The 24504-nt window shown below is 44.6% G+C and overlaps 1 protein-coding gene across 1 annotated transcript in view; it reads right to left on the minus strand.

Moving 5' to 3' along the window:
• The window catches only part of LOC134608770 (dynein axonemal heavy chain 5-like), a 315738-nt gene that overhangs the window by 265356 nt on the left and 25878 nt on the right, over nucleotides 1–24504 (minus strand). Inside the window, exons 13-19 of the mRNA XM_063451865.1 lie at nucleotides 10221–10402; nucleotides 9320–9439; nucleotides 8513–8714; nucleotides 6826–6921; nucleotides 2295–2468; nucleotides 2110–2199; nucleotides 896–1051 (exon numbers count right to left, since the gene is read on the minus strand). Coding sequence (XP_063307935.1) covers nucleotides 896–1051; nucleotides 2110–2199; nucleotides 2295–2468; nucleotides 6826–6921; nucleotides 8513–8714; nucleotides 9320–9439; nucleotides 10221–10402 — 1020 coding nt within the window. The remainder of the gene's footprint in view (nucleotides 1–895; nucleotides 1052–2109; nucleotides 2200–2294; nucleotides 2469–6825; nucleotides 6922–8512; nucleotides 8715–9319; nucleotides 9440–10220; nucleotides 10403–24504) is intronic.

The raw sequence follows: 24504 nt of genomic DNA on the forward strand, positions 1-24504 counted from the left end.
TATTATTATGATTGCTTATATATAAATATATATCAGTAGTATGTGTGGTTTTAAGGGATGGAAATTACAGAAATAGTTCTCTTGCAATATAAAATTACACACAGTATGTGCAATACTAACCACCGTCTATTGTCCATTAGTAAAAGTACAGAACTATCAAACTATCAAATTTAATAACATTTAATAGTAAAATCATCATACAGCCCACTCGTTTATACACTAATAAAAGAGCACAAGTGGCCATGTGTACTGATATCTAGACTAGATAATTGGAAACTATAGGTAAAGTTTTTCATATATAATTACTAAGTTATACAGCTCAAGGCCAAGCACCTGGCGTTATCGTCAGGAAACAAAAAATGCATCATTGATTGACAACAAGGATAGAAAAAGTAGAACCGGCCAGCCTGCCTGCCTGCCTACATGCCTGCCTGCCAGTGAGTGGGCACTTTGAAATCTTGACCGTTTTTTTTTTTGTTTTTTTTTAGAAATTAACCATATCAGTCTAGCACACTTTGTGTTATTTGTACCTTTATTTTTATTTTTTTATGTTTCATATGTTTTGTAGCATATACTGTAGGTATATGACTTGCTTTCTCTACGTTTATAAAAAAAAATTAAAAACACTGCACTTTTTTCTCCACTATCTCCCCTTGTAGATTGTAAGCTTGTACAATGTCTTTTCCAGGTAATGTGATGGAAATCTTTGTAAGGTATTACTACTAAAGGCATATATTTTCTAATTCAAATACATAAAAATATTATATGTTGGGTATTTTTTCTACAGACTTTAAAACACAGTTATTAAAGTTGTTATTATTTAATTGATTTTTGAGTAAAAATATATATATTACACGATGACGTAAAGCACATCTGTTCATGAAATGACAATTACCTTTGTGTCCGGATGTCTAACCAGCAGTGATGCGTGCAGTCCATTCTTGGCTAATTCGGCACATTTGCACCATCCTCTGTGGTACAGCAGCTCAAATTCCATAAGCACAGACGCCATTTTATTATAGTTCCGAACTATCTTTTTCATTTCTAAACCCTGAAACCAGACAATGTGATAAATCCACATTTTAAAGCATATGTTACCGGCCGCATGCATTTACAGCAAAATAAAAACAATGCCTATAACTTGTTTTCACATTTATTCACTATTGGGTTTCATTATTGACTTTGGCCACATTGGAAGTGGGCAATGGCTTGTAACATCCATTTTGCCTGCTTACTACAAACATCAATGCAGCTGATTCACATCATGCTATCCAAGGCATCTACAGACATTAACCCCTTAAGGACACATGACGTGTGTGACATGTCATGATTCCCTTTTATTCCAGAAGTTTGGTCCTTAAGGGGTTAAAGGGACACTATAGTCACCTGAACAACTTTAGCTTAATGAAGCAGTTTTGGTGTATAGAACATGCCCCTGCAGCCTCACTGCTCAATCCTCTGTCATTTAGGAGTTAAATCCCTTTGTTTATGAACCCTAGTCACACCTCCCTGCATGTGACTTGCACAGCCTTCCATAAACACTTCCTGTAAAGAGAGCCCTATTTAGGCTTATTTAGGCCCTATTTAGGCTATTGCAAGTTCTGTTTAATTATGATTTTCTTATCCCCTGCTAGACCCTGCAAGAGCCTCCTGTATGTGATTAAAGTTCAATTTAGAGATTGAGATACAATTATTTAAGGTAAATTAAATCTGTTTGAAAGTGAAACCAGTTGTTTTTTTCATGCAGGCTCTGTCAATCATAGCCAGGGGTTGGTGTGGCTAGGGCTGCATAAACAGAAACAAAGTGATTTAACTCCTAAATGACAGTGAACTGAGCAGTGAAATTGCAGGTGAATGATCTATACACTAAAACTGCTTTATTTAGCTAAAGTAATTTAGGTGACTATAGTGTTCCTTTAACATTATGCTTTAGTAATTCACTGACATGTTTGAAAAAAAATCATTTGTTATTTTGGCCCAACATTTACAATTCGCTTGTCAATTTCCAGCTTGATTAATAAGCCTTCCATTTTGATCACACATTTCTAAGTGAGATCTTACCAAATCATTTCATTTATCTAAAAAGAAATGCATTAAACCTATACAAACCTTTAATAGTTCTGGCTTTGTTTTGAGGAATTTCATTGGCTGATCAATTTTTCGAAAGAGTTGCCGAGCCCACATAATCTTTCCTGTTATCTACGGGAAAATAATGTTAGTAGTTTAACAGGCAGTTTATCAATTGACTTATACCATTCATTAACTGATTTCCTTTATTGTGTTCTGATACTTACTGGGGGCATGTTTCGAGGTGTTGGTGGGTTTTCCTTTTGTTTTTGATAGAGTCTTCGAACCATGTCTAAATCCCGACTGTATCTTTGTAGAACAACCATATATTTTTCAGCAAAGTCAAGATGGTCTTTGCCAATGCGCTCAAATTTCATCAATAGGTTTACCATCTGCTCCGTCTTGTGTTTACGGAAAACAAACGGTTTAACAGCACCAAGAAAAACGAGTTAATACAGTTGTTAAAAGTCCGGACTAAAGTAATAACTTTTATAAAGTTTTAAATACCTCAATATAATGTCACTGGCAAAAGATGAAATCCTGTTTCTATCATCATACTATCCCATGTACAGTTATAAAACAGTATCCAGTGCTACACATAAATGATATGATGTCCTATCACTGATCATTGGCTGTGTTATAATAGACTGCTTATTTGGGTCCAGGTCACATCATTCATGTTACAATGAGAAGTTAATTTGTTTTATAAAACACACATAAATTACAAGATTACAGACAGTACATTTTAAAATTCACTCTCTCTGGCCATTTTCTAAGTGACATTACAATTCGCTTGTCAATTTCCAGCTTAATTAATAAGCCTGATTCTTCCATTTTGATCACACATTTCTAAGTGAGATCTTACCAAATCATATCATTCATCTAAAAAGAAATGCATTAAACCTATACAGACCGTTAATAGTTCAGAAACATTATTTTGGCTATAAATACTGTATACGTTTAAGACATAGAGTAAAATTATTCATCAGCATTCCTTGCAATTCACACATATCATAAGTTGTGGTTAAGCCTTACAACAGGGATGCCCAATAAGTCGATCCCCACATGTTGTAGAACTACAACTCCCATGATGCTTTGTATGCCTCTAGAATGCATTTAGAATGACAAAGCATCATGGAAGCTGTAGTGTTAAAACATCTGGGGATCTGCCTTTTGGTCATCCCTGCCTTACAATATAAAACACTCGTGTTTTTATAGCATATCTTTGATAGATTGTGGCATAGTGCGATATTTATTTTCAAACTGTGGCAGGTTTTTGTTACCCAGACTTTTTAAATATACCCAGTAAATGTATCTTGCTTTATTATAGTAAAGGAATAGTAAATTGAACACATTATTATGTCTTGTATGTTATTATTCTGTATAACATAAATGTGAGTGATATATTATGATACAACTTTTGTCAAGTGTCAAGTGCCACTACTTATGTCATTTTATATTACAAACGATTGGCTCACAATAAATTAACTGGAAGGAGTAAAAAGTTACAGAGAAGGTCCGAACAGGATGTGTGTTATAATAATGAACATGTGACCAGGGGTTATACAGCAGTTAAACTTGTGTTCTCATTCATTTTGACTCAGAATTGTGCTCCTGACACTATTTCTATTAACTCTGCTGCATTATAACACCACAGCTTCTTACAACATCAGGGGAGAGCAGGCAAGGTGGGCAAGAAGGCAATCGCTACTTAACCTCACATTAATCAAGTCTAAATGAGAAAGAGCAGAATGTTATGTTTAGAATACCATGCACTAGAATTGTTGCAGTTTTGATTTCTTAAAAAAAAAAAGCTTGGAACACAGTGATTCCACTGTGGATGTTAGCACATAGTCTCATAGTTTAGGCATTTAAAAATATATAAATACATTGTATTCAGTGAACTCTTGATGTCTATGTTTTGCAGTTTTTCCTTCATTTTATTCTATTCTAGAGTTAACTTCGATCAGAAAATGGCTGAATTGTCTCTCTGAATTCCTTTGTCGGTGAACAAGGAATGAAAGTGAGCTGCTTGTACATATGCAGTACTTTAATTCAGGTGAACTTACTTAAAGGCGTGAAAATGTGTGCAACTTAGTATGTGTGTTAAACCCGAGCAATAAATGCAGAGATATGATTTTAAAATGTTAAATAATTTGTATTTTTAATTTGTTTCAAAATCGTAAATTTTTCACCACATAATTGTGGTACCCACAGTGCGCCTTTTATTGATTTTAGCTGCTAAGCAAGATAATAAAATATGTCAGTGAACACAGGTGGTATTTTGTTTATTTCTTTTCTTATTTTTTACAAAATATGTAATATCTATTTCATGCAGGCCCGGACTGGCCATCGGGCAAACCGGGCAAATGCCCGGTGGGCCGCGATGGCCACGGGCCGGGGAGATCCAGCCGGTCTATGCAGGGCCGGCGCTATCCGAGCGCCGGCCCCGCTGTGTTGCATGAAGGGCCGGTGGGGAGATCAAAGATCTCCCTCACCGGCCCACATGCAATCAAACGCGGCCGCCGGCGGGGGAGAGAGGGAGGGAGACAGCCTGCCTGTAGAGAGGACCCGGCGGAGCTCTAACTTGCAGCTCCGCCGGGTTTCTCTTGCGAGATCCGTCCGTTGCCATGGCAACCGGCCGGGTCTCGCGAGAGTGAACTCTAGCCCCAGAGGGCTAGAGTTCACTTACCTCGAGGACCACCAGGGATGGATGTCAGCAGCCCCCCCTCCCCTCCAGGCTATAGGTAGGAAATTAAGGGTGGGGGTATAATATCTGTTGTTTTTTTTTAAACTTTTATTATAAAAAAAAAAAAAACCATCAAGATTGGCATTTACCTGCCTCCCCCAACACATTAGTAATACTAATGATTTAACTACTGGAGGGGTTAAAATATATGTTTATTATTATCATTGTATGAGGGTGATGTGTGTTAGGGTATTATTTAGGATACATCACCCTCATACAGCATCCTAACACACATCACCCTCATACAGCATCCTAACACACATCACCCTCATACAGCATCCTAACACACATCACCCTCATACAGCATCCTAACACACACCACCCTCATACAGCATCCTAACACACATCACCCTCATACAGCATCCTAACACACACCACCCTCATACAGCATCCTAACACACACCACCCTCATACAGCATCCTAACACACATCACCCTCATACAGCATCCTAACATACATCACCCTCATACATCACCCTCATACAGCATCCTAACACACACCACCCTCATACAGCATCCTAACACACATCACCCTCATACAGCATCCTAACACACATCACCCTCATACATCACCCTAACACACATCACCCTCATACATCACTCTAACACACACAGCGTCCTCACAAATCACGCTAACACACACAGCACGCTAACACACACAGCACGCTAACACACACAGCACGCTAACGCACACAGCGCCCTAACACACACAGCGCCCTAACACACACAGCGCCCTAACACACACACCACCCTAACACACACACCACCCTAACACAGCGCCCCAACACACAGCACCCTCACTCACACACACAGAACCTTCACACAGCACGCTAACACACACAGCACGCTAACACACACAGCACGCTAACGCACACAGCGCCCTAACACACACAGCGCCCTAACACACACAGCGCCCTAACACACACACAACCCTAACACACACACCACCCTAACACACACAGCACCCTAACACAGCGCCCCAACACACAGCACCCTCACTCACACACACAGAACCTTTACACAGCACCCTAAAACACACACACCACCCTCACACAGCATCCTAACATACACAGCACACACACACACACTGCACACCTCACACACACAGCAGCCCCCAAACACGCTGCACCACTCACACACACACACACACACACACACACACAATACTACACACCAAACATATATGTATATATACTACAGAACCCCTCACACACATACTGCACCCCTAAACACATTAAATTCCAGACAATCCATAGATTCCTACCCAACTCTGGATATCTACAGATATACACACACTAGATCTCTATATACACTCTGAATCCTCTATACACGCACACACACACTCACTAGATCTCCTATACACACTCCTGAGTCCTTCAAACACATACTAGATCCCCTACACACAGACGCTGCACCACCTACACACACACTACATTTCTGACATACACACTCTGGATCCCCTATGCACACACTAGATTCCATGTAAGCAAACACATAGTGTCTCCATAAATGGGATACAGTGAGTATCCCAATTATGGAAACCCCTGAGACAAGTTTCAAGCAAACAATGCAAGCATGTTATTAAATTTGCTTGCACTGTGCAGAACAAATACAGGGCCTTTTTTTCATGCCCTGGAAGAGCATTGAACCAACATGCTCACTTTGAGATGGGGCGTGCTTGTCATTGGGGATGACAAAACACACCCTATCTGGCCCCGCCCCCTTTTCAGTGGGCCGCTGTGAACAAAAAATGCCCGGGCTGAATTTTTTTCCCAGTCCGGCCCTGATTTCATGGATGTTGTAAAAAGCAGAGTTAACAGAACTAGTTGCCGGATCACAATTCTGATTTAACATAAGTTAATAAATAGACATTTAACTGCCGAGTATGTAAGTCTACACCCTTGAAATGTGCACTTTACATCAGGTCCTATAGTAATGCAATGTCTGATCATCTCAGGTTTTGACATTGCACACACAGCACATGCATTCTGTAGGTTAAAATACACTTACAGTAAGTGGCTTTTCAAACCATGAATCCACAAATGCTTGAAGGGACTGGTAAAGGCCCTCAATTTGATTTTTGAATTCCATGTAGTCCTTATCAAACTTCAATAAAAACACAAAACACAAGAGTGTGTTAACAAAGCACATATCAAAAGCATTTGTTTTGTTAGTTTTTTTTTTGGGGGGGGGGGGGAGGAGGAGTGTAAAATATGCATACTCAGAGTATTTTATCAGCCATTGACCTTTGAGGTTTAAAACCAGTGATTTTGACTATATTATTGACTACCTGTATATTAGTAAAAAGAGTAATATAGACTTTATTAAAAAGCTAGTGATAAATTAGTCTGTATAATTATATTTACATATGTTTATCACCAACAAACAGACATGATAAAGATTTTCTCCAATTTTCAAATGTATTTTGGGGAACAGAAATAGCTGTTACTTCTGTTATCAATCGTACTCATATTAATTAACTTCAGAAGGGTTTAAAAGGGAGTCAGCAGTGTCTGGTATTGAACCTGTTACATTGACACGTTCTAATGTTGGCACATTAACCAATCATGCTTACAGAACATTTTATGCCACATAACAATTACACATTGCTGTAGTGGTTAGGTTGCATAAAGTGCCATGGCGCAGTTCCCTGGTAAATTATCAAACCATTTAGCACCATGTCTGGCACCCTCTTGGTCACCTTAAAAATTTCCTAATTTTCAATGTCAATTACATTTGTACAGTGGTGATTTGCTGAGAGCCCTGAGCTACCCACCCACCCACATGACCATCCTCAAATCAATGTTGGGAGAGCGTGATGGCACTCAAGCAATATAACCTCTAACCCAGTGGTTCCCAAACTAGTCCTCAAAGCTCTCCTACCAGTCCAGGATTTAGGTATTACCCAGTTGTGTCTAAGGTGTTTGTAGAAAAAATTCCTAAATCCTGGATGGGTAGGGGAGCTTTGAGGACTGGTTTGGGAACCACTGCTATAGCCACTGCTGTTATGTTGCTTAGAGTTTACGAGTATAAAGGGTACTTTATACAGATAAGCTTAATACAGATATGCTTTATAAAAATACGCTTAAAGCAACTAAACAGAAAAGCTTAAATGAACACATTAGGAACACATCTGTCTTGATGTTACTACTTAATGTCTGTTCTAAAAACTAAATAAAACAAACATAAATAAATTCTTCACCTTCCCCTTACACCGAGTCTCCCTCTGCTCCTCCTCGCCTGACCATAGGCGCATGCACAGCACTTGTTGCGATTATCATATGATTCTGCCATAGGGAATCACTGAATACACTCACTCTCTGTGGCAGACCGTGATTGCACTGCACATCCCTGGCGTCACATTATGTTACAGTATGAGAGTCGGAAAGTAACAGTCCCAGCTCTCATACCCATAGGGCTTAGAGGCATGGCTTGAACCTGCACTTCCAAGCCTTCAAACTTAAAATAAGAAGTTTTGGGTAGTAGGACTGAAGGCACTATAATAACATCTTTAAGATTAAGTTGGTATAGTGCCTACAGTGTCCTTTTTCTTAGCAGTAATTGTTGAAATTTTGAGGAGCTTGAAATTATTACAGTGAAGTCACACTGTGTGTGTGTTATATATATATATATTTATATATTGTTTATTTATCTGTTTTGGTTTGTTTTTTTCTGTAGAAAATATGGTTTCACATACTTCTTGCTTTCGGTGGTCCAGGACATCATATGACTTTGCCTTGGTGTTGGTGACAATTGTTTGATAGCGGATGCTGATCTTTTCAATTCCTTCGGTTCTTATGTTCTGAAGATCAGTAAGGCTTTCCAAAATATTGCTCATATCTGATATCTTCTCCAGACGCTTACAAAATGTGTCAAGTTTGCCAAATATATAATTCTCACTGAAAGTACAATTGCAGAAAAATAGAAGTTATGGGCTCATTAAAAAGCAATACTGTAGAATCAGGATTTTAATAGCTTTATTCATTCTTGAAATTGGATTATTGAAATACCATTTATTTTATTCTTCTCAGTGATGAATGATAGAATATATTAGTCTCCTTTAATGTATTTATTAGAATGATATTTCACAACTGTACAGAATTATGGGGTAAAAAGGACTCCTGTGACAAAGTCGTTATAATACTAATTTAGTAAATTTGTAAGGGATTTCTTAAATCCTGGGGAGTAATAATTAACTTTCAGAGAGAGGCAAGATCTAGTACATCCAGTAAATATAGAGTAGATTTTCTATATTTTATTCTGCCTTAAAATCTTTAGGTAATTGTAGTTCAGAAAGTTGATAAGTATTGTCACTGTGGAAAAGCAGAAAAGCTGAAGAAGTAATCCAAAGGAAACACCAGACTGGATAATGTAGGCAAATCTGGCTTAGTTTTCCCCTAATGTTAGAACTCATTGACCAATGGTGTTTCCCAACTTCCTGAACCTCAATTCCAATAACCAGTGTTTTGGAGAAAATACAAAAAAAAAAAAAATAAGATTTTACCTAAATTCAAACTGTCTTTCATTTGGGGTTTCTCTTAACTTCTCTTTCACCCTATGGAAGGATGCTTGATACTGTTCATTAAGGAAGACGCATTCCTGGATCCTCTTCAGAAGTTCTTCTCTACAAAACACAATAGATAACTGATAGTTATGGTAACAAAAGGATGTTTCTTATCTATACTAGTTTGTTTATGACGTGTCAGAATGAATTTCAGACTGGAATTATGATGTGGCAGACAAAATATAAGAAAAAGTAGAACAAAAAGTGAGGAAGGGTGAAAGTTACGGCCAAAAATATAGTATTTTCCCTATAAACTTCTACCTGGATTGAGGAATTTCTGTCTCTATAAAAAAGTCTCGGGGGCTGTCCAAGAATTCCCCATATTTAAAGAAGATTTGTCCAAGGCATCCCCATGTCTAATGCAAGGCTATCCGAGGCTTTTCAATGTCTCATGTAGTTTTTTTTTTTTTTTTCAAGGCTTCCTCATGTATCCAAATCCTCCTCATGCCTAATGCAGAGTTATGTAAGGAGTCTAACGCATTATTTTAATGCATAATCTAAGGCTGCCTCATTTCTAATGTAAGGTTATCCAAGGCTTCCCAATGTTTAATGTAGCATTGAGGCTTTAGCTCAGCTGAACTGAAATGGTAATAAGCACCCAGGTCTTGTTTTGCGGCAAACAAAGACTTTATGGACTATAAACAGGCAATAAATATTAAATGTAAACGTTCACAAATAACATAAACATAGCATTAGAAAAGAGAAAAAAAAATAGATATAGCATAATTTCAGAAAATCTGTATGCAAAAGATAAATGTATGGCAGATCGGTTTGTAAGTTTTTTTTAGTATTGATTTTTTTAATGCCGAAAAAGTAATTGCAATGTTTTTAGTTGCTGTACCTCTCAAGGTCCCAGACCTTCACCACTCCTTGGTTTAGGTAACTCTTGCATGTGCTCACAATCTGATTGGTGACTTTGAGGAACAGAGAAGTCATATGTTCCGATGTGTTGTAATACTGTGATGTGCAGTAGATCATTCGGATGCTGTTCATTAAACTTGGGATGTGGTCAACCATTGTTGCCTAAACAATTTAAATAATTTATATAATAAATAAGTAGGAAAAAATAATAATAGACTTAATCTTCCTGAACCAGGTCACAAAATCAAATTATTGCCAATAGATATTGCTTAGAATCATTTACTCTAACCCAGAAGATGGGCACTGATATTTAGTGGAAAGGATGGTAGAAATGTATTAATATTGAGGTCTTGCTTTGTTTTGTTTTTGTTTTTAAGAAACGTGCAGTATGTGTACACTTCGAATGCTTAGGAATTGAAATTAATTCCAACAAAGCAATAATCAAGGCTTTTTTTCATGGGCAGGAAAATATGTAAATAATTAATTATCCTAGTAAAGACGACACTTGCTCTTAATTCTTCTCATGGTCAAGCTGATATAATTTACATTTCTGCAAACTGCTGAACAATGAGTGACCATATGCTATTATTTTCAACTTTAAAGGGGCACTCCAGGCACCAGTACAATTGTAGTGTAATGGATAGCTTTTGGACTCATTATTACCTTTTTTTTTTTTTCTTTTTCATGCTCAAATCTTTATAGTTTTTGCACAAAAAAAGAATTGTTTTGCAAAATTCGGCACAATATGCCTGTCTCCCTAGCCACACCCCTCATGCCAGAAAACACTTCCTTATCAAAAGTATACACACAGTTTCAGCCCTGACAGCACTGAGTGAGCTGTTTTTTAATTTACCACCTGGCAGCAGAGAGTCAGACAAGCTATAATAGTTAGCAATGTCCTTACATTGTTGTAACAGATCCCCCTGTTTTTCATTGGATCTGTAATATATGTTGTAACAGCCTCCTACCATGTTGCCTGGGAACCTCTACCTTTTGTTTTCCTGCCATCATCCACATTGCCCTGCACCTAAGAACAAAGACTGTTTCTGGCCCTTTAACTGTGTTGTGCAAAGAATGGGTACGTTTGATATGGCACTTTGGATACAGCCGAAGTGCCGAAGTAATCGAAGTGGCCGCCATTAGACAATCGAACACGTGGTGGCGGCCATTTTAATGCAGTCGAATGCGGTCAGCGGTGTGTGCCGTCAAATCCCTGGAACGGAAATCAGCCACACATTTGAACGAACACCGCTGACCTGTACCTTCCCCTACCCTTCGACACTGCGGCTGGAGACTAAGTCCCATTCGAAGATTCAAACACACTTTGTCATCTTTTTTGTGTAAAATAGACTGCCACTCAACTAACGACCACCGCGGAAACTTAACCCCGTTTTACTTCGACACAAGTCGAAGTGCGTTCGACTATTCGAACGCCACCTTCGGATGGGACTTTGTTATTTTTCAAGGCAGAAATATACCGACCGCACAGCCTGAATCTGTGGAACGTTTTTAGGCATGCAAACAGGCGTGCGGTCGGTCCAAAGAGACTTTTCAATATCTCTGGAACCACTGAATGAATTTGTACGAATTTTGAATATGTTTGTCCCCAAGTTTTTTTTTCTGTAGGATGAAAAATCATAAAGTTATAAAAATGCATAAAAAAGTATAAGTTTTAGCTTGGAGATAATTGAGTAGATACAGTAAGAAACTCAATTATCTCCCAAGCAGAGGGGAGGGAATCTGTGGGTTGTAACCATTGTCTGATTGGTTAATGTCTAATTGTTTGTGGGCGTCTCCCTTGCATGGGAGCACTGCATAAAAGGAGAGTACCTGCCATTAAACCTCAGTTCTACTTCACCCTCAATCTAGAGTCCTGTCTCTTATTGGGGGTAACTGCTATACAGCTATTCACACTAGCTCTTGTAAGAGCTTCTTCACTTGGAACACGACTGGATGCTGAGAATCCTCCTCACTGATCGGGAAAAGGACACCCTCCAGTGGTTGAAACCCTTCTGCTACACAGGGTAACCGCTACAATTGTCTCCTTACTTTATGTGTGATCATCTTCTAATGCAGGTTGTTTTGTTGTTCACATCATTCAGTACTGTCAGAGACTGAGCTGTGTGCATACCTTTCAAAAGGAAGTCTTTTTCTGGACTGAGGGGGTTTGACTAAAGAGGAAGGCTTATGGTGCAGCATTCTGCAAAACATTTATTTATATAATGATACAACATAATTAGTGCAGACTGAAATGTAGGTAGCGTCACGACACTCATAAGAAGTAAGCACCAATAAGAACAGTGTACCAGAAAACATATGCAACACTTTTGTAGGTTTGCATTTGGTCAATCACAATATCATAGAAGCACTGAAAAGCTTTATTCAGTACATAGAAATGTTGTCCAAATTCATCCACTGTAGCATAGGTCACGACCTGTCATACCTAAAGCCCCAAATAGACCGAAAATCATATTCAGATCCGCAGTGCGGGGGTTCTGCGTGGAACAGGTAGCGCAGTATGAGGAATGGGAGTATTAATAAAATATTTATGTTATGCAAATATTATAAAGATTAGAGCATGGAATAATCAAATGCTAAAAAGTAGTATGTAACAGAGCTCCCTGTACCCCAGCTGGGTACCTCCGCCAAAGGACCGCTTCCTAGCTGGAACAGGGAAAAAAACTCAGCACTTCTGCCCACAGTCGCCATGGATGACTGGGGTCCTGGAACCTCTCCCTCCTGGAGCCGAATGGGAAACTCGCTCTATACACCCCCAGGCACTGGACGACACTCAGTCCTGGGAGCTCTAGTCCTTACAAGGACTTTCCCTGTTGAATCCTCCACACTGGAACAAGCTGGGGTAGTGATTATCCCTTTCCTCTCCCAGTAACCAGATGACACATAGTTCTGGGAGTACAAGCTGGAATGTTTTAATCTTGTCAGATGACCTGCTTTTATACAATTTCAGACACAGTTAAGCACGCCCCTGACACTCTCACACAAACAGGATAACTGGACCTGAGAGGGGACAAGTTACAAGTTACAAACTCCTCCTCTGTGGCCAAGAGATAATAGAGTCAGGAACTGAACTCACTCAATTGTCCCAAGGCACAGAAAAATTTACAATATTACAAAACCCAATAAATACCTTTAAAACACACAGAATAGGGGCGGGGGCGGACCACCATGCTGACTGGTCGCATGCAGGACAGGCTCCGGAGAAATCTGGCCTGTTAAGCCAAAATTCGCAGTCCTGGTACTCAACATAAGTCCACAAGACACTCACCCGGTGGTGGAAGAGGCGGTGGACCCCGAGATCGGGAGTTTTGGGTCCCCTGAGGGAAGCATGAAGCTTCGGGAGCTGCGGCCTATTCGGGAGGAGAGCGCGGTGGACAGCCGCTGCCCTGCCTCCCTTCCCAACTGCCACACACCGCTTTCTGAGAGGCTTGCTGGTCCCGTTCCCCCCCCCCCCCCCCTTGGGCCGGGGTGGTCATCCCGGTCCCCACCGCGGAAAGCTCGAGATAAGTGGAGAATAGGCAACGCAAGACCCCCAAGGCCTACCTTACAAGATGGCGGCAACGTCAAGCTATGTGCAATCACGCCACCCACCACGACGAACGACCGCAAAGCAAGTCCGGCGAGACCTGCCGGATAAAGCATGTAAACATCGGCTCACAACTATCGCGGAGGGCTGGTCCGGGAAGATTCTGCAGGGCTTAAGCTGCAACATCCACGGATCCCAGGTATCCTCCCAGCCTAACGAAGAGTCCACCAACCCGGGAACCTTGCTCTATCCATGCATGGTGTCAGATGCAGGGAGAACGGGACTTTGTCTCTGGCATGGTGCTTGACTATCACATTTGACTCCAACACCTGCTGAGTACGTACTTGTTTCGTTACTTGTGACTTTCATTTTACGTCCAGATCAACTGCAAGTACTTTTAATACATCAGCAGGGGTGACTATGCCATGTAATTACCAAACTGTCCCTTAACTAATCAGGCACTGGAGATGGGCAGGCTTGGGGTGCTATGTATTGTTTCGTTTTTGCTTTATTCTCTATTTTGCCTACTCATATGCATTCTCTGGTCTATGTCTGCCACCTCACGCTCGACATATACGTTCAACTAGCATGCCCAGCCATTTATGACTACCTCTCATACATAAAACATGACCGCAAGCTTTGGCTTGCTCACAGAGGCTCAACTAGTACTGTTAATCGAGAACGCGATGTTGAATGTTAGATGTCGTATATCTTCTCAGCATACTCAGAATTATAGACAGCATATGTAGTCTGGAATCTCTAGCACAACTAACTAAGGATTTATAACCTGTTAAGCACACTATACACAAACAACGTATCTATATAAGTACCACGCTACGGAATGCTACAGAATAGATAACCTCACTCACATAGTCAGCCAGTATAGCCTGAATGTCTACCACTCGAAGTGCTTTCACACCACTGACTATCGTTTCACTCTCTCTTACTCACCTTTACACAAAAATGTGCATTTGTGGGGGGGCGTGGTTTGCAGCCGAGCGAGCTGTGACGTGACGGGTAGTGCTCTGCTGCGACCGCGGTGCCAATAGCTTGTATTAGCGGAGACGGAACTCGAAAATTACTAAATTGGTTGGAGATACCGAGATGGACAAAAGAGCCCCACGAAAACAGACGAAAAAGGTAACGGAGGTCTCTGTACCTGAAATGTTCGCGGCTTCTCGCGCTGTGCGACCGAGCACACAAGATGGCGGACGAGAAGGCCCGGGTACACCCCGTTCGCCTTCGAGCCCAGCGGGCGGAGGCGCTGTGGGGTCTCCGGAATCCGATACCAGCCAGATTTTGACTAAACTGGCTGAAGTTCGCAGCTATCTAGCCACGGAGATTGTCCGTACCACGACAGAAGTTAAGGCCGAGATTCAGGCTTTGGGGGTAAGGACGGCGGCCCTCGAGCAGCGGGTGGAGTCCACAGTCGTGGCCCACAATGCAGCCGCGGCCCAAATTAATCATCTTACCTCCCAACTGTCATTTGCACACTCTGCTATAGATGATCTGGGGAATCGATCGCGGCGCAATAATGTCCGCCTATGGGGGTTGCCGGAACAGGCTGGGGAAGGTGCCCTAAGTGAGGTGGTCTTGGGTATTTTCAAGCCGCTTCTCCCCGATATTCCTGATTATCTCTGGCATATTGAACGGGCGCATAGAGCGCTCCGTGCTAAGAGGGCGGACGACCGGCGCCCCAGAGATGTTATCATCAAGTTCCTATCATTTCAAACGAAAGAGGCCTTGATGCGATATGGCAGGGACCACCCGATTACTCACAATGGGGCAGACCTTGCTCTTTACCAGGACTTGACCCCTCAGACCCTGCAGAGACGGCGGGAATGGCGCCCTATTACCGAACTGTTGCAGCATCACTCTGTTAAGTATGCCTGGGGGCATCCATTTAGGCTGCTGGCCTTCAAAGACGGGCGTATGAAAGTTTTGTTTCCTGATGGCGATCCAGCGAGGTTCTTGAGTGAGCTGGGGATCCGTACCCCCGACGACTTTGTGATCCCGACGGTGCAGGCGGAGGTCCTGAATGCCCTTCCCCGCGAATGGTATTCGGCAGAGGACTGAGGTGACTTGCTGCCCCAGTCTCTATTATCAGGCGGCTAGTGGATGTCCCGGATGGTAAGGCCCTGCGGGTGGGATACCTTGTTTGGGTGGGGGATGTAGGGCCCTACATTGGGGGTTCTTTTTTCTTCCCCTTTTGTTATGGGCGCTGGCATCCGGGATCTTTGATGCAGCCTTCTTGGGCCTATGGGGCGCGCTTTTCGCGGGTGGGTCCGCTGATATTGGGGAGGGTTAGGGTTGATCGTTTATCCCGATCCTGGCCTTGATTCCTTTTTTGCTTCGTGAACATAGCCTCTTACTTACCCACTGTATGGTGAGCTTCACCGCTCAACTTATGCGTTTTTAGCTGAATATCAGTGGATTATGGACTATTGTGTACTTTGTTTATGTTTTGGCCGGGATAAGGGATCGGGATGGGGCGGTGGGCGGCGGGGGTTGCTCAAGGTGGTTATCGTTTTTATATGTTTTTATTAATTTATCCCGCACGTATGCTTAGCTTGCGTTAAACAGCGTTTTTTGTGTATTACTAAAAGAGGGGCATGTGGTTGAAAGAGGCTAGGCCCCCTGTGACTGGGATCTTTTAGGAGGCCTGCCTGGGGGGGTGGGCTGCCTTTGATGAGGGCGGGTTTTTTTTGATACTGGGGAAGGTTGGGGATCCTCGCTACCCCCGTTCCTGGCATTGTGGCCACTTTAATAGGCTGGATAGGCCCCTTCTGTCCCTTCGGATTCGACCAGCTCCGCCACCCGTTTATTATTAAGTTTTTCCTTGCTGGGCTGATGGGGGCTGGGGTCAAATGTATATTGTTGTTTTGTAATGAAGGGCAGGCGGGAGCGCTGCGGGGCGGCGGGCACGGTTTCTGGGTGTTCCATTTTTTTACTGCATTTTGCTACGTGTATTTCTACTATCTCCCCGGGCCTTAAGTTATGTTTAACCTTTCTGTTATAGCATGTCTTATCTTTGCCCCGGGGCCCATCGATTCGGGAGGGTTTGCTTGGGGGCGGGGGAGGCGGTGTAAATTGCCCCATCTGGTAACCCGGATTCGGAAGATCTATCTCTCCCCTTAGCTATATTGTGATACGCAATATGTATACCATCGCCCGTTCTCTGCCCTCCACTTCTGGTCCCCCCGCAGGCTGCTTAGGTATCCATTTCTATGTACCCCTAAAGGTAGTCCTATGTTCAGACAGCATGTTTCGCAATCACCATGTGGGGAACCGGATTGAAACACTTGAAAATATGGATCACTTACACTATGATTGATAACTAGTTATTTGTATAAATGATGTTCATTGTTAAGCATACCCAATGATGTGTGAATAGGCTTTTTACAGCTAATGCGTTTAGCCTCCCCCTGACTATATACTATGCCGGAGGCTGGGGGGAGGAGACAATGTCCCGCTGCCCTCCCCCGATTGCTTGGATCGGCACCTCCTTGGGTTGGGTTGTAAATTCGGGCCCCACCCAGGGGCGACCCAATTGTAGCCCCCCTGCCGTTTATAAAGCAGTTTTTCTACCTCCCACTGATTACGAGTTGCTGTCCTGTCTCCATATTGGTAGTGATTGGCACCCTTGAGGTGCTCATCCTGATTGGTCTGTGTTCATGCCGATCTGGGGTCCATTTGGTGCCCTAGAGGGGCGTCAACATATACCCCGTATTGTCCTGGCAACAGGTAAGACCAGGCAAAAGTTCTTTTCACTGTTACTCTCTCTATTCTTCCTTCTCTCGCCCTATTCTATTTTCCCTAGTTCAGCCCTCCCCCTACCCCGTTACCCTACTTATGCCCTACTGGGAGGGGTTGTCGCTGTGCCCGTTACGCAGCTATTACGTCGACCCTCTGCGGGTTCGGCTGATAGAATCAGCTTGCCTCTTGACTCACCGATATGCCTCTAAAGATTTTATCTTTAAATGTTAAGGGACTTAATGCTCCAAGAAAAAGACGCCTTATGTTTAGGGAACTCAAGCGCCTTAATCCTGACATAGCATTCTTGCAGGAGATGCATGTACCAAAGGCCGCGAAGTTTGCCTTGAGAGACCACACGTATAGAACGGTGCATGAGGCGAGGGCTCTAAACAAGAGAAATGGTGTGGCGGTACTTGTACACCATAGATGCCCCCTCCGGATAGGGACTGTGACAGCGGATCCGGCGGGACGCTTCTTAGCGATTTCGGGGAGTTTGTACTCCCATACGATCCACCTCCTTAACATTTATGCTCCCAATGACCCCTCTGCGGAATTCTGGGACACTATGGCCCAAACGGTTAATGACCTACCGCATGGCATGATTGTTGTGGGAGGGGATCTTAACGCCACCCCATGTCCAGCTGTAGACCGGAGCCAGGGGGGCGGGTTGCCGAGATCGCACGGGAGGGGGGGACAGGATAAATTGCTTCGTTCATTCATCCAACGCACCGGCCTATTAGACATCTGGAGAGCTCACCATCCTGAAGATCGCGACTATACTTTTTATTCCGCTCCTCACGGTACGTATTCTAGGATTGACTTATTCCTGGTTAACTCACATTTAGCGGCAAAAATTTTGAAATCCACGATCGGATCCATCACGTGGTCGGACCATGCTGAGATCACGCTATCACTAGACAAGTTGTGCACAGCATCGCCGTGGTCCTGGAAGTTAAATACTTCTCTGCTACAAGATCCGGCCGTGGTGGAGACGATCCGCACGGAACTGTCCGATTATTTCGAAAGGAATGTGGCTCCCGACATTCGCCCGGCAACGGTGTGGGCCGCTCATAAAGCGGTTATACGGGGCATATTTATCCGCGAAGCCACCTTAAAGAAGAAACGTAAAACGCAGCTACTGTCGTCTCTCTTGGAGGCTTTGGGCAAGGCTGAGGAGAGACACAAAACCGCCCCATCCGCCGACACCTTGGCGGATGTGCAGAAGTTGCGTACCTCGGTGCGTGAGACACTTATCGATGATACGGCCAGAGCAATGGTTTGGTCCAGGAGGACGTACTACGAAAAGTCCAATAAAATGGACACACTGCTGGCTCGTTCGCTCCGCCCGAGACAGGGTCATTCCCATGTCACTAGAATCAAGGACTCCGCTGGGGTATACCGCACTGATCCCACGGACGTCGCAAAAGTTTTCTCGGATTACTACGCAGCGTTATATAACCACTCCGGGAAAGGCGGCAGTGACCAACAACGCCGCGAGACTGACGAAACCAGAAAATTCTTGGAGCACCTGGCACTGCCAAAGCTGGGTTCCGGGGACACCGCTGTTCTGGGAGCGCGAATTACGGCGGATGAAATAGATGCGGCAATCTCCACCTTGAAAGGCAATAGGGCCCCCGGACCGGATGGATTCGAGGGGCGTTATTACAAAATCTTTCGGGAAACGTTAACGCCTCATCTGGAGACGTTGTTTAACGATCTCATGGAGGGGGGAGGCCGGACAAGGACATGTCGCTGGCCGACATAGTTCTCCTGCCGAAGCCGGGCAGAGACGACTCGTTTCCCGAAAACTTCCGCCCGATCTCGCTGATAAATCATGACTCTAAAATATTAGCTAAGATCTTAGCGACCCGCCTGAACCCCCATCTAAAACACCTAATCCATCCCGACCAAGTAGGTTTTATACCCGGCAGACAACTGTATGAAAATACTCGGCGCAACATTGATCTAATATGGAGGCAGGCGACTGAGGGGATCCCAACCTTGATCCTCTCGCTCGACGCGGAAAAGGCCTTCGATAGAGTTAAATGGCCCTATCTATTTGAGGTCCTTCGGCATTTTGGCTTACCGGAATCCTATGTCACTGCAATTAGGGCTCTGTATACGGATGTTCAAGCTCGGGTTCGGATAGCGGGAGCGAAGGCACTACCATTCGCTTTGGGCAACGGAACCAGACAGGGCTGCCCTCTGTCCCCGCTGCTCTTCGCCCTATCGCTAGAACCCCTGCTACAGAAGGTACGTATCACCCCCGAAATTCGGGGAATATCGATAGGGGACAAGCGATACGTGGTTTCCGCTTTCGCAGACGACGTCCTATTGACTCTGACACATCCGTCGGAGTCGATGGACGCGCTAGCAGCGGCGCTGGAATCCTATGGTAACTTAGCAGGCTATAAGGTGAACCTACCTAAATCGAGTGCACTCCCTATCTGCATGCGCGACTCCGACGTTGCCTACGTAGGGAGTGTGCATGATATTCGAATCGAGAAACACCATATTAAATACCTGGGGATATGCCTGACGGCGGATCCTGCTCAGCTCTTCAAGCAGAATTACGCCCCATTGATTCGCTCTCTGATTTCGGACATGGAACACTGGCAGGATAAACCAATTTCATGGATTGGTAGGATCCATGCAGTTAAAATGAATGTGCTCCCTAGGATCTTATTTTTATTTCAAGCCCTTCCGGTTAAGCTGACTAAGTCCGACCTGGGGGTACTCCAACAGGCGGTGGAGAGGTTTATCTGGCAGAACAGGAAACACCGGGTGTCCCGCAATATCTTGTACAGAGCACGGTCGAGGGGAGGTCTGGGATTACCCAATTTTTATTTCTATTATCTGGCGGCCCAGCTCGCGCAAGTAGCATATTGGCATTCTCCCCCGGATGAGAGAAGGTGGGTGGATTTAGAATCCTCTCTCTTGGGTCCAGACCTCCCTCAGTTCTATATTTGGGTCCCTCGGGACCATAGACCGAGGACACAGGTTGTTTGTCCAACCATAGCGAACTCGGTGAAAATCTGGGACGCAACATCGGTTAAATACGGGCTAACCTCCCAGGAGTCCCCACTGACCCCCTATCTGAGGAACAAGGCCTTCACCCCAGGTCTGGAAGCTAGGGACTTTAAAGGAATAGAGGGCACGGGCGTTCAGCGCTTATGTCAACTTTATGAGGGCGGTACACTTCTTAGGTTTGAAGAATTACAAACTAGAGCTGTTCTGCGCCCGTCGGATTTCTTTAGGTATGTTCAACTTAGGGACTACGCACAGACTCCGGCGAATAAACGGTGTGCGCTGAAACCGCTTACGTACTTTGAAACCCTATGCCTTGAGGAAAGGTTCCCAAGAGGCCTCATTACAAAACTATACACGCACTTGAGTGCATCTACCTCAGAATGGGGAGAGCTTACCTATATAGCCCAATGGGAAGCTGATCTCGGCGAAGAACTGGAAGGGGTGGATTGGCAGGAGATTTGGGAGGCAGCGGCGACTTCCTCCATATGTGTAACCATGCAGGAGCAAGCTTATAAAACTATGTTTCGGTGGTACACCACTCCGGTAAAGCTTTGCAGAATGCATAGGTTATCTTCAGATGTATGCTGGAGAGGCTGTGGACAAAAAGGAACCTATTTGCACATGTGGTGGGAATGTCCTGTGGCCCAGAATTTTTGGAGGCAAGTGGCGGGGTTATTAAAGGATCTCTTTGGCAGGGAGATAAAGCTGGACCCGTGGGTGTTCCTCCTGGCCAGGCCGCTCGAGGACTGGACCAGGACTGAACAGAAGCTGGTACATAGGGTGAACCTAGCGGCAAGGAGGGCCCTCGCACAAGTTTGGCTTCAAGCCTCAGCGCCATCGCTTCAGGTTTTAATGCAAAAGATTAAAGATAATTTCCTCATGGATAAGCTTACTGCGAGGGTCAGGGGCACGAATGCGAAATTTGAGAAAATTTCGGACACCTTGGATAGAGAGCGGCATGGGCGATTAGGAGCAGCGGGCCCACATATCCCCTCCCTTCCTCCCTCCCCTCCCCTCCCTTTCCACATACCACCCCTATCCCTGATCTCTTTTCTATCCCCACTTTCTTACGCCTCTCTTAGTCTCCTCTCTTCTTCTCCTTTTCTGTTTCACTCGCTTTTTCATCTGAATGGCTTCATATTATATTCCAACGTCTCCTGAACCCCGGATCTGTTATGCTAGGTGAGGGGCACCACGACATGGAATGTTTATAGTTACGTGTCGTGGGGCTGCTAGGTGTCCCTGATACCGGGGTTGGAGGGGGATCTCAGATAGCATGAAGGTTATGTCACCATGTAAGTGTAATTTTTATACTTGATCCCCAATTACAGGCATGATAGCCATTTTAGATCTCTTTGGATTTTATAAATATTAAAAAATTGGAAGATCACCATCTTCATATCTGGACACTTTAGAGACGATTTCCTAACGATGCAACTGATACAGCCGCACTTGCGGGCTTTATTCTACAAGATGTACGTTTTACGTGTCTAAGCCTGTGAATCTGTCCGATATGCGATATTTATATTGATTTTGTTTGTATTGATGGTGTTCAACCTTGTTATAAATAAAGAATTTTAAAAAAAAAAAAGTGCATTTGTTCATTTTGCCGCCAACTGTTATGCATTGTCTACTTCAAAGCACGTTAATGCTGTTGGGGCATGGCGTGACTGTTTGTTAAACAAACCCATGCACAAAAAATAAAGAATTATATAAAAAAAAAAAAAAAACACAAAATAGCCCCGATCTGGGTGACCAACATATCCAAAAATCACCCAGATTGGTTCAGGGGTTCGGAATTTTCATGGAAGTCATAATTTTGACTGACCGTACACACGGTCCTATGCCCAAAACAGTTCCATGAAATCAGTGCTAACGGTCGGTCAAGTTTGGTGGTCTTTTACAGGTTTCCCTGCAGGGTTTCCCTGCAGGGCCCATAGTCTGTGGGCAGGCCCGTCACTACCGGACAGGCAAACCAAGCAACTGCTTGGGGCCCCGAGCTGGCCCAAGGCCCCAAGCAGAGCCGGCAGGTCGTCCGGACCCCACATTCAGTGGGTACATACCGGGTCGCAGGGGGCCCTGCGACCCCGGTATGTACCCACTGGGCCAGCCTCTTCTCCTGGGGGGCCCAGCAGCCGGTCACCTCAGGGCCCCCCAGAGGCTGGCCCTGCTGACACCCGGCAGGCGCGCGAGGGAGCACTCTCCTCTGAGTGCTTCCTCTTCAGCTCCCTCGCACAGTACTGATGCCGGAGCCGGAAGATAGCCGGAAGCCGGCTCCGGCATCAGTACGCGGCACGCGAGGGAGCTGAAGAGGAAGCACTCAGCCAGGGAGAGTGCTCCCTCGCGCGCCTGCCGGGTGTCAGGGAGGACATTTCAGTGAGTGGGGGTGGGGGAGAGGGAGGGAGGGAGGAAATTTGAGGGGGGAGGGATGAAATTTGAGGGGGGAGGGGGGGAGGGAGGAAATTTGAGGGGGGAGGGAGGAAATTTGAGGGGGAGGGGGGGAGGGAGGAAATTTGAGGGGGGAGGGGGGGAGAGAGGAAATTTGAGTGGGTGGGGGGGGAATTTGAGTGGGTGGGGGGGAGAGGGAGGGAGGAAATTTGAGGGAGTGGGGGGAGAGGGAGGGAGGAAATTTGAGTGGGTGGGGGGGAGAGGGAGGGAGGAAATTTGAGGGAGTGGGGGGGAGAGGGAGGGAGGAAATTATGGGGGGGAGAGGAAGAGAGTAAATTTGAAGGGGGGGAGAGGAAGGAAATTTGGGGGGGAGAGGAAGGGAGGGAATTTGAAGGGGGAGAGGAAGGAAATTTTTTTTGGGGGGAGAGGAAGGGAGGAAATTTGAAGGGGGGGAGAGGAAGGAAATTTGAGGGAGGGGAGGGAGAGGAAGGAAATTTGAGGGAGGGGGAGAGGAAGGAAATTTGAGGGAGGGGGAGAGGAAGGAAATTGGAGGGGGGAGGAAGGAAATGAGAGGGAGGGGGAGAAGAAGGAAATTGGAGGGGGGAGAAGGCAATGAGAGGGAGGGGGAGAAGAAGGAAATTGGAGAGGGGGGAGAAGAAGGAAATTGACGGGGGTGGGGGGAGAGATTGACATCCATCACACACACACACAATGCACCCCTTGCACACAGAAAAACACACAATGCATTACACACAGACACACATACACAAGCAATGCATCCCTTACACACAGCAACACACAATGCACCTCTTCCACACACTCAGTGCATCCCTTACAGCAGTGTTTCCCAACCCAGTCCTCAAGGCACACCTACCAGTCCAGGATTTAGGGGTGACCCAGTTGTGTCTAAGGTGTTTTTTCTTTTTTTTCTAAAAACACCTTAGACAAAACTGGGTAATCCTTAAATCCTGGACTGGTAGGTGTGCCTTGAGGACTGGGTTGGGAAACACTGCCTTACAGACACACACACTGCATCCCATACATACACAAACTCACCTTGCAGCCCTTACACATACAAACACAGATTCACACAATGCATTCCTTACACACATCAGGACATCCCCCCCCACACACACACACACCCCTGTGAACAAACTCATTGGTGGAACATGAAGGTGGACCCTGGGACCCAGACCTTGAGCTGTGTAAATGGCCCTCAAAAAATGGAGCTGCTTCCCGTTCTCCCAGAACATTGATTTTTTGTGACCACAGTTACAAACCGCCTCCAGAGAGCCTGTTCTACACCAGACCAGTGGAGCCAGGCGGCAGCTGAAGCCCATCATCATCCTCATCTGGTTGTAAGTAGGCAATCTACTATATTATTCGTGGCACTAATCTCTAATTTACCTCACATTAAAGGGACACTATATTCCCCAGAACCACTGCAGCTTAATGTAGTGGTTCTGGTGTCTACAGCCTGTCCCTGCAGGCCTTTTATTGTAAACACGGCGGCACTGCAGCACTGTGTTAGTTAACATGGCAGATC

This window comes from Pelobates fuscus, chromosome 4, assembly GCF_036172605.1.
Source record: "Pelobates fuscus isolate aPelFus1 chromosome 4, aPelFus1.pri, whole genome shotgun sequence".
In the NCBI taxonomy this organism is placed as follows: domain Eukaryota; kingdom Metazoa; phylum Chordata; class Amphibia; order Anura; family Pelobatidae; genus Pelobates; species Pelobates fuscus.